The following is a 15,903-nucleotide window of genomic DNA, read 5'->3' as shown; positions in this document are numbered from 1 at the left end:
ATCACTATAGCTCTCCCACTCTTTCCTGCTCTCCTGTGCAGCAGAGCCACCCATGGTGCTATGGACTTGGCTGCTGCTGTCTTCCCCTGATGAGTCATCCCCCTCAACAGTACCCAAAGCGGTGGATCTGTTTTGCAGGGGATGACCGCAGTGGACCTTTGCACTACCTTCCTTCCACTGCTCTTCCTGTTGGTCACCCATCCCCTATCTGGCTGTGTAACCTTTACCTGCAGTAAGACCAACTCACTAAAAGTGCTATTCAAGTCATTCGCAGCATCGTGGATGCTCCAGAGTGAATCCACCCGCAGCTCCAGTGCCGCAATGCGGTCTGTCAGGAGCTGCAGCCGGATACACTTTCCGCATATGTAGTCGTCAGGGACACTGGAAGCGTCCCTGACTTCCCACATAGTACAGGAGGAGCATAACATGTGTCTGAGCTCTCCTGCCATGACTTAACCCCTAGATTAACTTAATTTGCCAACAATAATGCTAAAGGTTACTTACTGATAAAGAAAAGAAAAAGAAAAAACTACTCACCAATCACCAGCCAACCACTTACTCCCTTGGCTGTGATGTCACCGTTCGATTTCTTTCTACTTTTTTTGCCTACTCTCCCTGCTGCAGCTGCACCAACTGGCCTTTATAGGCTGCTCCAACATCCCCGAACCTCTTGCTGTGATGTCACACTTCGTTTTCTTTTCCTCCCAGGTCAGGAAGTCAGCACTGGTGGGGAAAACAAGACAAAGCAACACCTCCCGCTCCCACTTACCAAACTCTTACCTTTGCACTCTGACCTGCCGCTGCACGCCGAGCAAGACTGCACCAAACCCCCTCTTTTTATACTGTTCCTGGCTGACTCACCGCTGGCCTGTTTAGGGAACCAGTTTTTACTGGCTGCCCAATTAACTAAGCTAGCTTGCTTGTTTGTCTCTGCTTAAACCTACAAGAATCCTATCTGTTTAATATTGCAGTTTTACTGAAACTTGTAATCTTATTTTACCTTTAGAAGCTACTAGAGATTGTCACTAGTAATTAACACCAACCTTGAAAGGCGTACTAAAGAATTACTGCATGTAAGGAGTACTAAAGAAATGCAATTAGTGATTGTGAGATAACCTCTTTTACTGTTACTGATCCACATTTGGTATTACCCTGGAGCATATCGGGACAGCAGACAGAGATTTGCCTATCATTCAGCTTTTCTCTATACTTATCATCATCATCATCATAGGCAGTCCCTTGGAATTGAGGAAGATTGCTTCCACTCTAAAAATGAGTCCATAGGTGGCTGAACAGTCCAATACGAGAACCATAGTCCCTGTCACAGGTGGGACAGATAGTCGTTGAAGGAAAGGGTGGGTGGGACAGATTTGCCGCACGCTCTTTCCGTTGCCTGTGCTTGATTTCTGCATGCTTTCGGCGATGAGACTCAAGGTGCGCAGCGTCCTCCCGGATGCACTTCCTTCACTTAAGGCAGTCTTTGGCCAGGTGTCAGTGGGGATGTTGCACTTTATCAGAGAAGCTTTGAGGGTGTCCTTGTAACGGTTCCTCTGCCCACCTTTGGCTCGTTTGCCGTGATGGAGTTCTGAGTAGAGCGCTTGCTTTGGGAGTCTCACTTCTGGCATGTGATCTATGTGGTCAGTGCTGCAATGCTGGGGATGTTGGCCTGGTCGAGGACACTAACGTTGATGCGTCTGTTCTCCCAGGAGATTTGTAGAATCTATATTTAATACCATTTGTGGATCATTGCATGATTATTGTGGTCCTGCTGCAAGGTCCCAGATGAACAATTCTCTGCTACACCTGCTCAAATTGGGAGCATGGCATCCACTGCCTCTCGCTACCGCTGCTCCAATCTCCCAAGCATTGATCTTCGCACCTGCATCTGTCGCAAGTTTCCCTTTAGGTTATGCAATTTCATTGGTTTCTGATTGATTGATCAACAACCAATGAGGCTTTCCATAATCCTATTCTTAAAATAAAATGAACAGTAAGAGGAAGTGCAAAGTCCAAGGCAGCTTGATGCTGTGGATTTGCAACATAGAAACATAGAAAATAGGTGCAGGAGCAGGCCATTCAGCCCTTCTAGCCTGCACCGCCATTCAATGAGTTCATGGCTGAACATGAAACTTCAGTACCCCCTTCCTGCTTTCTCGCCATAACCCTTGATCCCCCGAGTAGTAAGGACTTCATCTAACTCCCTTTTGAATATATTTAGTGAATTGGCCTCAACTACTTTCTGTGGTAGAGAATTCCACAGGTTCACCACTCTCTGGGTGAAGAAGTTTCTCCTCATCTCGGTCCTAAATGGCTTACCCCTTATCCTCAGACTGTGACCCCTGGTTCTGGACTTCCCCAACATTGGGAACATTCTTTCTGCATCTAACCTGTCTAAACCCGTCAGAATTTTAAACGTTTCTATGAGGTCCCCTCTCATTCTTCTGAACTCCAGTGAATACAATCCCAATTGATCCAATCTTTCTTGATAGGTCAGTCCCGCCATCCCGGGAATCAGTCTGGTGAACCTTCGCTGCACTCCCTCAATAGCAAGAATGTCCTTCCTCAAGTTAGGAGACCAAAACTGTACACAATACTCCAGGTGTGGCCTCACCAAGGCCCTGTACAACTGTAGCAACACCTCCCTGCCCCTGTATTCAAATCCCCTCGCTATGAAGGCCAACATGCCATTTGCTTTCTTAACCGCCTGCTGTACCTGCATGCCAACCTTCAATGACTGATGTACCATGACACCCAGGTCTCGTTGCACCTTCCCTTTTCCTAATCTGTCACCATTCAGATAATAGTCTGTCTCTCTGTTTTTACCACCAAAGTGGATAACCTCACATTTATCCACATTATACTTCATCTGCCATGCATTTGCCCACTCACCTAACCTATCCAAGTCACTCTGCAGCCTAATAGCATCCTCCTCGCAGCTCACACTGCCACCCAACTTAGTATCATCCGCAAATTTGGAGATACTGCATTTAATCCCCTCGTCTAAATCATTAATGTACAATGTAAACAGCTGGGGCCCCAGCACAGAACCTTGCGGCACTCCACTAGTCACTGCCTGCCATTCTGAAAAGTACCCGTTTACTCCTACTCTTTGCTTCCTGTCTGACAACCAGTTCTCAATCCACGTCAGCACACTACCCCCAATCCCATGTGCTTTAACTTTGCACATTAATCTCTTGTGTGGGACCTTGTCGAAAGCCTTCTGAAAGTCCAAATATACCACATCAACTGGTTCTCCCTTGTCCACTTTACTGGAAACATCCTCAAAAAATTCCAGAAGATTTGTCAAGCATGATTTCCCTTTCACAAATCCATGCTGACTTGGACCTATCATGTCACCATTTTCCAGATGCACTGCTATGACATCCTTAATAATTGATTCCATCACTTTACCCACTACTGAGGTCAGGCTGACCGGTCTATAATTCCCTGTTTTCTCTCTCCCTCCTTTTTTAAAAAGTGGGGTTACATTGGCTACCCTCCACTCCATAGGAACTGATCCAGAGTCAATGGAATGTTGGAAAATGACTGTCAATGCATCCGCTATTTCCAAGGCCACCTCCTTAAGTACTCTAGGATGCAGTCCATCAGGCCCTGGGGATTTATCGGCCTTCAATCCCATCAATTTCCCCAACACAATTTCCCGACTAATAAAGATTTCCCTCAGTTCCTCTTCCTTACTAGACCCTCTGACCCCTTTTATATCCGAGGAACTGAATAGAGGCACTGAATGTGAATCGAACTTGGAAATATAACACCATTCGCAGTGAAAGCATGCAGTGCTACAATAAGGTAAGGTACAGCACTCAGTCTCCTGAGCTGCAATACCTCTGTTGCCCGCTGGGCTGTAACAGGCTACAATCCCGACCTACCCCAGGTGGCGGCGCTGCTGGCGGATTACCGTTTCCGGTTCCCGGCCGGGCCTGGCGGACGATGGCGGCGCTCTGGAGGGCGGCTCGGGCCCTTGGCTCAGGTCTGTGACACCGAATCCCGGCTCTCGGGGCACGGGCACGGGCGGGCCTATGATTCCCCGCCCCGGGCCTAAAACATTGGCCACAGCGGATTTGGGCGCTTTGTTACAGGACAGTCCGGCAATTCAGCCACACAGTACACCGCTCCCCGCCCGTACAGCGCCAGTACCCCGCTGGTACAACACCGATACTCCGCCCGTACAGCGCCAATACCCCGCTGGTACAACATCGATACTCCGCCCGTACAGCGCCAATACCCCGCCCGTACAACACCGATACTCCGCCCGTACAGTGCCAATAACCCACCCGGACAACGTTGATATCCCGCTCCTCGCCCGTACAGCGCCAATACCCTACTCCCCGCCCGTACAGCGCCAATATCCTGCTGTCTGCCAATACCCCACACAGCGCCAGCTCGCTGCACTGTGCCAATATCCTGCCCAACACAGCACTGTACCTTGCTCAACACACAGCGCCAGCACCCCGCTTACCACCAGTATCCCACTCAAAGACAATACATGGCACACTGCCAATAAATCGTTCACCGCCAATGCCACACATATCTGTAGTACAGCGCTCTCCGCCAGACACTTCACATCAATGATACAGGTGTGACGTCCGAAATCCAGAAATCTTGGGACCGAGGTCGTTCAGGATTCTGGGTACTTCCGGATTTCGTAACATCTTTGCCTGGGCCGATGAAGGTAGGTAGGGGAGTTCGGTTAGGCCGCTGGAGGTCTGGGGGGGGGGGGGGTTGGTCGGGCCGAGGGAGGAGGCGGTGTCGGTCGGGCCGCTGGAGATCGGGAGAAGGTCAGGCGGCTGGAGGTCAGGCTGATGCCGGGTGAGGTCGGTCGGGCCGCCGGAGATCGGGGGGCGGTTGGGCCGAAGTCGGGGGAGTCCGGATTTCGGAACATTTTCTGGTTTCCGGATGACCCCACCATGGATCGGCCCGGATTCTGGAACTCCGGATTTTGGACGTTGCACCTGTACATGGCTCACTATCAGAACATCCTCTGATTTGGATTTTGTTCCATGTGCTATACAATATAAGATCCTATTTGCTTCATTTACTGCAGTTGGTTTCAGTATGTCCACAAATTTCCCAAAACTTTTTCCTGAGCTGAATCCCATTCCCTAACTTACGTGTAGTTTATGGCTTCGAGGCTTATTCTCCTACCCCATCTCACTTTGCATTTGTCACCATTGAATTCTGTTTGCCATTTCTCAGCCCAGCTTCTCGATCTATTGACCCGCTCTTGATTGTTTGTAACCCCCACCCTCATCCACTTTGGTATCATCAGCAAAGTTTTAAAGTTTTGCCTCTATTCCTGCTTCTGAGTAATTGATATACAAGTTGAATAATAACGGCTCGTAAGCGATGCACCAGTTACCTCCTGCTACATCAACTCATTTGTTGCTGATTGTGCCAATCCACTTTAATATCTACCCAACTATTCCATGCATTTTGACTTTATAGACCAACTTCATATACACCACTGTATCAAAAGCTTTGCTAAATCTAAATAAACACTTTGTTCACGGAGTTCCCTGTATCCACAAGCTCGGTTACCTCAAAGAATTACATAGAATGTACAGCACAGAAACGGGCTAACTGGTCCATCATCATCATAGGCAGTCCCTCGGAATTGAGGAAGACTTGCTTCCACTCCTGAAGTGAGTTCTTTGGTGACTGTACAGTCCAATACGAGAGCCACAGACTGTCACAGGTGGGACAGATAGTCGTTGAGGGAAGGGGTGGGTGGGACTGGTTTGCCGCACGCTCCTTCCGCTGCCTGCGCTTGATTTCTGCATACTCTTGGCGTTGAGACTCGAGGTGTTCCGCGCCTTCTCTGATGCACTTCCTCCACTTAGGCCATGGACTCCCAGGTGTTAGTGGGGATGTCGCACTTTATCAGGGAGGCTTTGAGGGTGTCCTTGTAGCATTTCCGCTGCCCACCTTTGGCTCGTTTGCCGTGAAGGAGCTCCGAGTAGAGCACTTGCTTTGGGAGTCTCATGTCTGGCATGCGGACAGTGTGGCTTGCCCAGTGGAGCTGATCAAGTGTGGTCAGTGCTTCAATGCTGGGGATGTTAGCCTGAATGACGACGTTGATGTTGGTGCGCCTGTCCTCTCGGGAGTTGTAGGATCTTGCGGAGACATCGTTGGTGATATTTCTCCAGCAGCTTGAGGTGTGTACTGTACATGGTCCATGTCTCTGAGCCATACAGGAGGGCAGGTAGACCATGAGCTTGGTGGCAGTTTTGACACTCTTCCTCAGGTGGCCGAAGGCTGCACTGGAGGCAGTGTTGGATCTCGTCGTCGATGCCTGCTCTTGTTGATAGGAGGCTCCCGAGATATGGGAAGTGGTCCATAGTGTCCAAGGCCGCACCGTGGACCTTGATGACTGGGGGGCAGTGCTGCGCGGTGAGGTGAGGATAGGCTGGTAGAGGACCTTTCTCTTACAGATGGTTAGCGTAAGGTCTATGCTTTCGTCAACTATGACCTGGAGTTCAGCGTCCGTATGTGCGCAGACACAGGTGTCGTCCGTGTACTGTAGCTCGACGACAGAGGTTGGGTTGGTCTTGGATCTGGCCTGGAGACGGCGAAGGTTGAACAGGTTCCCACTGGTTCTGTAGTTTAGTTCCACTCCAGCGGGAAGCTTGTTGACTGTGAGGTGGAGCATGACGGCGAGAAAGATTGAGAAGAGGGTTGGGGCGATGACGCAGCCCTGTTTGACCCCAGTCCGGACTTGGATTGGGTCTGTGGTGGATCCGTTGGTAAGGATCACGGCCTGCATGTCGTCGTGGAGCAGGCGGAGGATGATGACTGAACTTTTGGGGGCATCCGAAATGGAGGAGGACGCTCCATAGACCCTCGCGGTTGACAGTGTCAAAGGCCTTCGTAAGGTCAAAAAAGGCCATGTATAAGGGCTGGCGCTGTTCCCTGCATTTTTCCTGTAGATGTCGTGCTACAAAAACCATGTCCATTGTGCCCCGTAGGGGACGAAATCCGCACTCTGACTTTGGGAGGAGCTCCTCGGCCACGGGAAGAAGACGGTTGAGGAGGACTCTCGCGAAGACTTTCCCAGTGGCTGATAGCAGGGAGATTCCTCTGTAGTTCCGCAGTCCAACTTGCCCCTTTTTTAAAGTTGGTCACGATTACTGCATCTCTGAGATCCCCCGGCATGCTCTCCTCCCTCCAGATGAGAGAGATGAGGTCGTGTATTCGTGCCAGCAGTGCCTCTCCACCATACTTCAATGCCTCAGCAGGGATTCCGTCCGCACCCGTAGCCTTATTGTTTTTAAGCTGTCGTATGGCTTTTTCTACCTCGTGCAGCATGGGGTCTTACTGAGGTGGTGGCGGGTAGCATGCTGCGGGATGGAGTCGAGAACACTCGAGTCAAAGGTAGAGTCTCAATTGAGGAGATCTACGAAGTGCTCCTTCCAGTGTGCCTTGACTGCCTCGGTGTCTTTGAGTGTTTCCCCGTTCTTGGCCAGCAGTGGGGTGGAGCCTTGAGTGTTTGGCCCGTAGGTGGCCTTGACTGCGATGAAGAATCCTCACACATCATGGTTGTCGGCTAGCTGCTGTATCTCCTGTGCTTTCTCCATCCACCACCTGTTCTTTAGGTCCCGGGTTTTTTGTTGAACCTCAGCCTTGAGCGGTCTGTAATGTTGCTTTGCTGCTCCTGCGTTGGGTTGTTGTTTAAGGCTCAGAAATGCCCTGCGCTTGCAATCTATTAGCTCTTGGATCTCCCGATCTTTCTCATCAAACTAGTCCTGGTGTTTCCTGGTTGAGTAACCGAGCGTCTCTTTGCAGGCACTGATTATGGAGGCCTGGAGGGCAGACCAAGCGCTGTGGGCATTCTGCATCTTGGGGGTCGTCAAGGCACGTCAGGTTAGCTGTGAGGTGCTGGCTGTATAGGGCTCTCTTCGCTGGGTCCTTAAGTGCTCCGGCATTGACTTTATTGCGGCACTGCTTCTGCTGCCCCCTCCGCTTTGGGCTTATGTTGATGTCGATGATGGATCGGATTAGGCAGTGGTCCGTCCAGCATTCGTTGGCTCCTGTCATGGCGCGGGTGATGTGCACGTTCTTGCGATCCCTGGCTCGGACGATGACATCGTTGAGCAGGTGCCAGTACTTGGAGAGAGGGTGTTGCCACGATGCCTTGTATTTGTCTCTCTGGCGTTCATGCTCTAGACATTTTGTCAGGAGTAGGATACCACTGGAGTTGGCTTTCCCTACCCCCTCTCAACCAATCGCGCCCTCCCCCCCCCCCCCACCCCCGAAGTCTGTGTCCTTGTCAACCCTGGCGTTGAAGTCACCAAGGAGGATCAGTTTGTCACCCGCGGGGACACAGGACAGGGATTTTTCGAGTTTGGTGTAAAAACCCTTTTGGCCTCATCAGTTGCATCAGGTGTTGGTGCGTATGCACACTCCACACGACTGTACTCCCACCCCTCTTCATCTAACCTTATTCGCCTCACCTATTTCTTGCTTGCTCGTGGATTTATCTAGCTTCCCCTTACATGCATCAGGTTTTATGACAGTTTTTTCAAGCATGGTCTCTTCCCAACCCCTTCCCCCCCCCCCGCCGCCCCCAAATAAATCTATTTGTTTCTGCTCCCCATTCCTCTACTTCATTTTGGGTAGCTTAAAATTCCCCAGGCAATCATATTTCCACTCAAACATACCACCCTAATCCTTTTTGTATAGTTCAGCATCTGTAGCCTCAATCTGATTTAGTGAGCTGGCACAGAGCCCAACAACTAGCTTCTTATTATCCCTTACCGCAGTCCACAACACCTTTAGCGTGTCCATACTGAATCCAACTTTAATTATTTACCATACTTTCATATGTATTATATACAACACAACATTGCCTTCTGGCCTATTCTGTCCCTGTGCATCAATTTACATCCTTTGAGATTGCCATCATTCTGTATCCTTATTTAGCCATAACTCTAATAGCTGGAATGTAATTCTTGTCATGTATAGAGTTGCAGATCACTGAGTTTATTCTGAATGCTCCTTGTATTTGTATTTTAAGACACTTGCCCCCGCTCCCTGGTGCCCTCCACTCTTGCGTTCCCACTTTTCTTGATCTCCCTTTCTTCTTCCGTTTATTCTAATTGACCTACTGTAAATGATCAATTTTCAGTGTGCTTGCTCCGTGGTCCACTTCTATTCTGCTTGTTTCCTGCTCTTTTTAAAATGTCCTTCCCCCGACCAGTCTATTTTAAATCTACCCCCTTGTTCTATTTATCCTCTTCACCAGCATATAGCATCCTGTAGAGTTCAGGTGTTTTGGAATTTATTATTCAGGGTTTAAGAACACAAGGTACAGGAACTGGAGTATGCCTTATGGCCCCTCGAGCCTGCTCCGCCATTCAATAAGGTCATGGCTGATCATCGACCTCATCTCCCACATTCCCGTCCGATCTCCATATCCCTTGATTCCCCTAGACTCCAAAAATCTTTTTAGCTCAATCTTGAATATATTCAGAGACCCAGCATCCACAGCCCTCTGGGGCAGAAAATTCCAAAGATTCACAACCCTCTGAGTGAAGAAATTCTTCCTCATCTCAGTCTTAAATGGCCGACCCATTATCCTGAGACTATGTCCCTAAGTTCTAGACACTCCTGCCAGGGGAAACAACCTCTCAGCATCTACCCTGTCAATCCTCTTCAGTATCTTGTATGTTTCAATGAGATCACCTCTCATTTTTCTAAACGCCAGAAAGTAGGCCCATTCTACACACTCTCTCATCATAGGACAGACAGCCCTCTCATCCCAGGAATCAATCCAACGAACCTTCGTTGTACCGCCTTCACGGCAAGTATATCCTTCCTTGGATAAGGAGACCAAAACTGTGCACAGTACTCCAGGTGTGGTCAAAACCAAGGCCCTGTACAATTGGAGCAAGACTTCCTTACCCTTATACTCCACCCCACTTGCAATATATGCCAACTTGCCATTTGCCTTCCTTGTTGCTTGTTGAACCTGCATGCTAGCTTTCTGTGTTTCTTGCACAAGGACAACCTAAATATTTCAACACCAACATTTAATAGTTTCTCACCATTTAAAAAATATTCTGTTTTTCTATTCTTCCTACCAAAGTGAATAACCTCACATTTCCCCACATTATACTCCATCTGGCACCTTACTGCCCGCTCATTTAGTCTATCTATATCCCTTTGCAGATGCTTCATGTTCTCCTCACAGCTTACTATCCCACCGAGCTTTGTAGCATCAGCAAACTTGGATACATTACATTCGGTCCCTTCATTAGGTCATTAATATAGATTGTAAATAGCTGAGCGCCCAGCAATCATCCTTGCAATACCCCACTGGTTACAGTCTGCCAACCTGAAAAAGACCCATTTATCCCTACTGTTTATTGTCCATTAACCAATCCTCTATCCATGCTAATACATTACCTCCAATCCCATAGGCCCTTATCTTGTGTAATAACCTTTTATGTGGCACCTTATCGAATGCCTTTTGGAATTTGAGGATTTGCTTTTGGGAGTTGATGGTGGTGGTTATTGGGACTTCTTATGACAGGTTTCTTCCTGGATTTATCCTAGGGTTTGTTAACGGGAGTTGTCATTTTATGGATAATTGGGAACAGTATATGGGCCTGTTATCAGGGTCTGACATTGGTTGTTATTTAGAAGCTGGTATTGGGATTGCTGCTGGAGTCAAATAGCTGAAGATTTCAGCCTTACAGGAGTTATAAGAATATTGATGTTACCTACATTGATTTACAATGCAAGAGAAACAGTTGGTATCAGATATTCTCATCCCCTGAGTATTGACTACCTGCAAAAATTTTGTGTTTCAGGACATACAACACTTTCTGGTATTAAAAGTTTACAGGATAAGCCCGGAAAGATTTTGTGCCCATTGCCATGGAAATCATCTATCAAGAGGAGACTGTTCACAAATAAGAACATGACAGTTGAACTGGATAGCAACACAGGTAATTTCCGAAGTATCTATGTATGTAATATGTTGCAGTTGAAGATGGGTTGTGTGTAAAAATAGCACACGATACTCCGTTAGTTGTGTGATAATTCTATGTTTAGGAACATTAATTATATCATTTATTATTTTCAAGTGTAGAATTTATAGATAGGATACAATTACTGAGGAATGTAATATGTAGGGCTGTAATTCAATCCAGCCAGTGACGCCATAAACTGAGAGAGTGAAACTCAGTCTGTTACTTTTCTTTGTTTTATGTGGTGATTGCAGCAGAGGCCTTCTGAAGTGGGCTCTGGGCCACCTGGGCTGAATGGTCCTCCTCACCTGTATCTATTAAAGTTCAACAAGTTGTTCTTTTGGGACAGATATAGCCCCAACAAGTTGGCTTCATTTGTAGAAAGGGGAATGTGCCTATCATGCTGGCCACCTCCATGCACTCTATTGCCCAAGAATGGTGCGTGTCAGTGGGTTGGGTAATAATCCATTCCGGTAGTATTTCAGGATTTGGCTTTTGCGTGTGGGGATGAAGGGTTGTGCTACCCGCAGAAGCTGCGTGAGGATTGTGCGTGATAACCGTTGGGTATATTCTACGGTCTCTTGATCAGTATTGGGGCGGCTGGCATTGATGATGCACGCAAAGGCCTGATTGCTCGCGGATACACAGAACTCACAAGGATAATGAAGGGTAGTCAGGTAAGCCATGCATGAAAGCCAGAACAATGTCAGGATCCCAGGTGTGGGAAAAGAGCTGAAGGCAAAGCTGAGACCACAACTGAATGGAGGCTTGTGAAGGCTAAACTTCCTCAGCCACAGGAAGTTGGGATGGGCGAGTTGATTGGAAATATTTGAACTTTTTCACAACTATTGAATTTTCTTAGCATTTATCACCCAGGACGGACGGAGCCTATCATCTGCCACAAAATATTTTTTAAAGGACAAATCTATTTTTTAATTTTCTTCAGCAATCTTCCAACTTGCTCTATTTCAGATGCTGCCCGTCAAGGCACTGTCCCAACTACTCCTCGGCCCGGACAGTCGTATCTCCAAGTTCGTCTGGGTGGGCAAAAGGCCCTGAATATGCCTGAAACGCCCCCAGCTCCAAAAACAAGAGGAAGGACTCGGTCTCCCATATTTCTGGGCAGCTCAAACCAAGTGATTGTGGCCTGGTTCCCAGTTCCCATCCCAGAACATAACCGTGGTTGGGAGAGGAATCCAGGACCTCCTTCCTAACTCCCTACACAGCGCACCATTCATCCACCCTCCGAAGAGACCAGTAGAGAGCGAGAAGTATCTTGTTGCTACAAGCTTCAAACTTGGAGACAGGTGTGTTGCCTCCTTAAAGATCCCAGAAGGTATGTCGGCCTTCTGCCCATTTTGGCACAATGGGACGTTCCTAGAAGGACTTGTCTGTGCTGAATGCAGAGTCTGGCAGGAGAAAGTGAGCACCAGATTAGGTGCTTCCATTAGTTAGCTGACCAATTTCATCTCTTCCCAACATGATCTATACTATTATCTCCAGATAAAGCTATAACTCCGGAACCCTACAATAGTTTGCAAACTTCAGCATGAACCCTTGGAACTTTTCCTCCACTCCCCCAATATCTTCTTGTGGAAGCATCTCCAATCTCTGTGTTACTCCTCTATGACCAAAGACAGGACAGAAACCCTGAAGGAAGCCTTGAAATTGTGACCTAGGCTGAGTGTTGAGAGGAGAAACGGCAGCAAGTATGGAGTTAGTCTCTTACAATCACCATCTGCAACAAAATAGACAAAGGCAAATTCAAAACCAAACATTACACATACCGCACGTTGCACATAGAAAATAGTTGCAGGAGTAGGCCATTCGGCCCTTCGAGCCTGCACCGCCATTCAATAAGATCATGGCTGATCATTCCCTCAGTACCTCTTTCCTGCTTTCTCTCCATACCCCTTGATCCCCTGAGCCGCAAGGGCCATATCTAACTCCCTCTTGAATATATCAAATGAACTGGCATCAACAACTCTCTGCGGCAGGGAATTCCACAGGTTAACAACTCTGAGTGAAGAGGTTTCTCCTCATCTCAGTTCTAAATGGCCTACCCCTTATCCTATGTCCCCTGGTTCTGGACTTCCCCAACATCGGGAACATTCTTTCCGCATCTAACCTGTCCAGTCCCGTCAGAATCTTGTACGTTTCTATGTGATCCCCTCTCATCCTTCTAAACTCCAGTGCATAAAGGCCCAGTTGATCCAGTCTCTCCTCATATGACAGTCCAGCCATTACTGGAATTAGTCTGGTGAACCTTCGCTGCACTCCCTCAATAGCAAGAACGTCCTTCCTCAGATTAGGAGACCAAAACTGAACACAATATTCCAGGTGAGGCCTCACTAAGGCCCTGTACAACTGCAGTAAGACCTCCCTGCTCCTATACTCAAATCCCCTAGCTATGAAGGCCAACATACCATTTGCCTTCTTCATCGCCTGTTGTACCTGCACGCCAACCATCAGTGACTGATGAACCATGACACCCAGGTCTCGTTGCACCGCCCCTTTTCCTAATCTGCTGCCATTCAAATAATATTCTGCCTTTGTGTTTTTGCCTCCAAATGGATAACCTCACATTTATCCACATTATACTGCATCTGCCATGCATTTGCCCACTCACCTAACCTGTCCAAGTCACCCTGCAGCCTCTTAGTGTCCCCCTCACAGCTCACATCGCCACCCAGTTTAGTGTCATCTGCAAACTTGGAGATAGTACACTCAATTCCTTCATCCAAATCGTTAATGTATATTGTAAAGAGCTGGGGTCCCAGCACTGAGCCCTGCGGCACTCCACTAGTCACTGCCTGCCATTCTGAAAAGGACCCGTTTATCCCGACTCTCTGCTTCCTGTCTGCCAACCAGTTCTCTATCCACGTCAGTACATTACCCCCAATACTATGCGCTTTGACTTTGCACACCAATCTCTTGTGTGGGACCTTGTCAAAAGCCTTTTGAAAGTCCAAATACACCACATCCACTGGTTCTCCCTTGTCCACTCTGCTAGTTACATCCTCAAAAAATTCCAGAGATTCGTCAAGCATGATTTCCCTTTCATAAATCCATGCTTACTTGGACCGATCCTGTCACTGCTTTCCAAATGCACTGCTATTTCATCCTTAATGATCGATTCCAACATTTTCCCCACTACTGATGTCAGGCTAATGTTTTCCCCACTACTCTTGATCCGCAACTTCCACCCCTCCACACCAGACGGCTGCCGGAGGGGCTCAGCCAGAAGGAAACCTCCCCCATATTCTGGTCAGGACCTTCATCTGTCCATTCTGAATAGTAGTCCCAAAGATCATCAGGAACAGGACTGATCTCACGATCCTAGAGGACCCAGCATGGCACTTCCTGGGCCTGCCCACTGGAGAGAAAGGGACCTCCACCCCACCCAACAAGTAGCACAACTCGTTACTAGCTGCAAGAAGATGCAAACCCCCTCTCTGGTGGAGTGCAGCCCCATCCACAACAAATGTGGCTGAAACAGAAATGGAATTTCTGCTTATAAAACGAGTCTCCACCTGGAACTGGGAAAACACCACACAGTCTGATGTCCATTCCTGAAGATCCACCCATCCCAAACTACCTCCTCAGGAAAGCAACCCACCAGCGATGGGAGCATTCGCCCAACCAACATGATCATCAGTACACAGGGCTCCTCCCCATTGTCCCGAATCTTAAGTATCCTCCGAACCCAGGGTGAAACAACCTTTCATTGCTCCTAGTGCAAGCAGCCCGATCACTTGACGCTTCCCCCCTACAGGCACTGTGCAGTCAGGATGTACAGTGACTACATAATCCATGTATGAGAGTGAGCGTATTCCAGTGAAATGTATAATGTCCTCATAAAAATTCTAAATGAATATTCCCTTACTCGTGCAGTGGCTATATAAAATATATATGAATTTACAAGTATTATCAATAACAGTTTCATAGACTATGTGTTTGAATGTAAAAAGAATGGAAATGTAGTGTCGAACTACCTATTTGGCTTTATGGACCACTCCCTAAGTACTGCACTGAAATATCAACCTAGATTATAGGCTAAAATTCTGGAGTGAACCTTCTGGTACAGAGGGGAGAATGCAACCAACTGAGCCAAGCTGACAATATAGAAGAGATTTTGAAGCATCTCAGCTGATAGTTGTCCCATCATGAGCTGAGAATTTACTGGAGCAGTAGTGGGCCAATTATCCAAGCAACTCAACAAATATTAACAATTGGATGTACAAAGCCTCCATTCCCTCTGGCCAAAATTATTCTGTACTTCCAATGGTCATTTTATTCATTTTGCCATCAACTTCTGATCATTTTGGTTTAAAATGGTATTACTGCAGTGGTCATGTTATTTTTTCATTACAGAAAAGGAATAAGAATCTTTTTGATGCATTAGTAATCAAAAGCCTTTTCTATTAATGTTGTTTTAGGTGTTGCGGTGATTCAGATGAAGAAACCTCCAGTTAACAGTCTAAGCATGGAATTCCTCACAGAGTTTGCGATTAATATGGAGAAACTTGAGTTGGACCGAGGGTGTCGCGGTGTCGTTCTCACTTCTGTATGTATAAAACATTGAACAATAATTCTGGCTGATAGAATCATAGAATGATACGGCACAGAAGGAGGCCGTTCGGCCCATCGAGTCTGTGCCGGCTCTTTCGAAGAGCAATCCAGTTAGTCCCCATATCCCTGCAATTTTTTCTCCTTCAAGTATTGATCCAATTCCATTTTCAAAATCTGTATCCACCGCCCTATCAGGCAGTGCATTCCAAATCCTAACCACTCTGTGTAAAAAAAAAAAAAAAGATTTTCCTCCTGTCGCCTCTGGTTCATTTGCCAATCGCCTTAAATCTGTGCCCTTATGTTAACGACCCTTTAGCATTGGAAACAGTTTCTCTCTATT

The 15,903-nt window shown here is 47.5% G+C and overlaps 1 protein-coding gene across 1 annotated transcript in view; it reads left to right on the top strand.

Moving 5' to 3' along the window:
• The first annotated feature begins 3,917 nt into the window (after positions 1–3,917).
• Positions 3,918–15,903, top strand: part of eci1 (enoyl-CoA delta isomerase 1) — a 29,770-nt gene continuing 17,784 nt past the window's right edge. Inside the window, exons 1-3 of the mRNA XM_070900899.1 lie at positions 3,918–3,991; positions 10,833–10,970; positions 15,431–15,558. Coding sequence (XP_070757000.1) covers positions 3,952–3,991; positions 10,833–10,970; positions 15,431–15,558 — 306 coding nt within the window. The 5' untranslated portion in view covers positions 3,918–3,951. The remainder of the gene's footprint in view (positions 3,992–10,832; positions 10,971–15,430; positions 15,559–15,903) is intronic.

This window comes from Pristiophorus japonicus, chromosome 15 (genome assembly GCF_044704955.1).
Source record: "Pristiophorus japonicus isolate sPriJap1 chromosome 15, sPriJap1.hap1, whole genome shotgun sequence".
Classification (NCBI taxonomy): domain Eukaryota; kingdom Metazoa; phylum Chordata; class Chondrichthyes; family Pristiophoridae; genus Pristiophorus; species Pristiophorus japonicus.
This window is presented reverse-complemented; position numbering and strand designations above follow the sequence as displayed.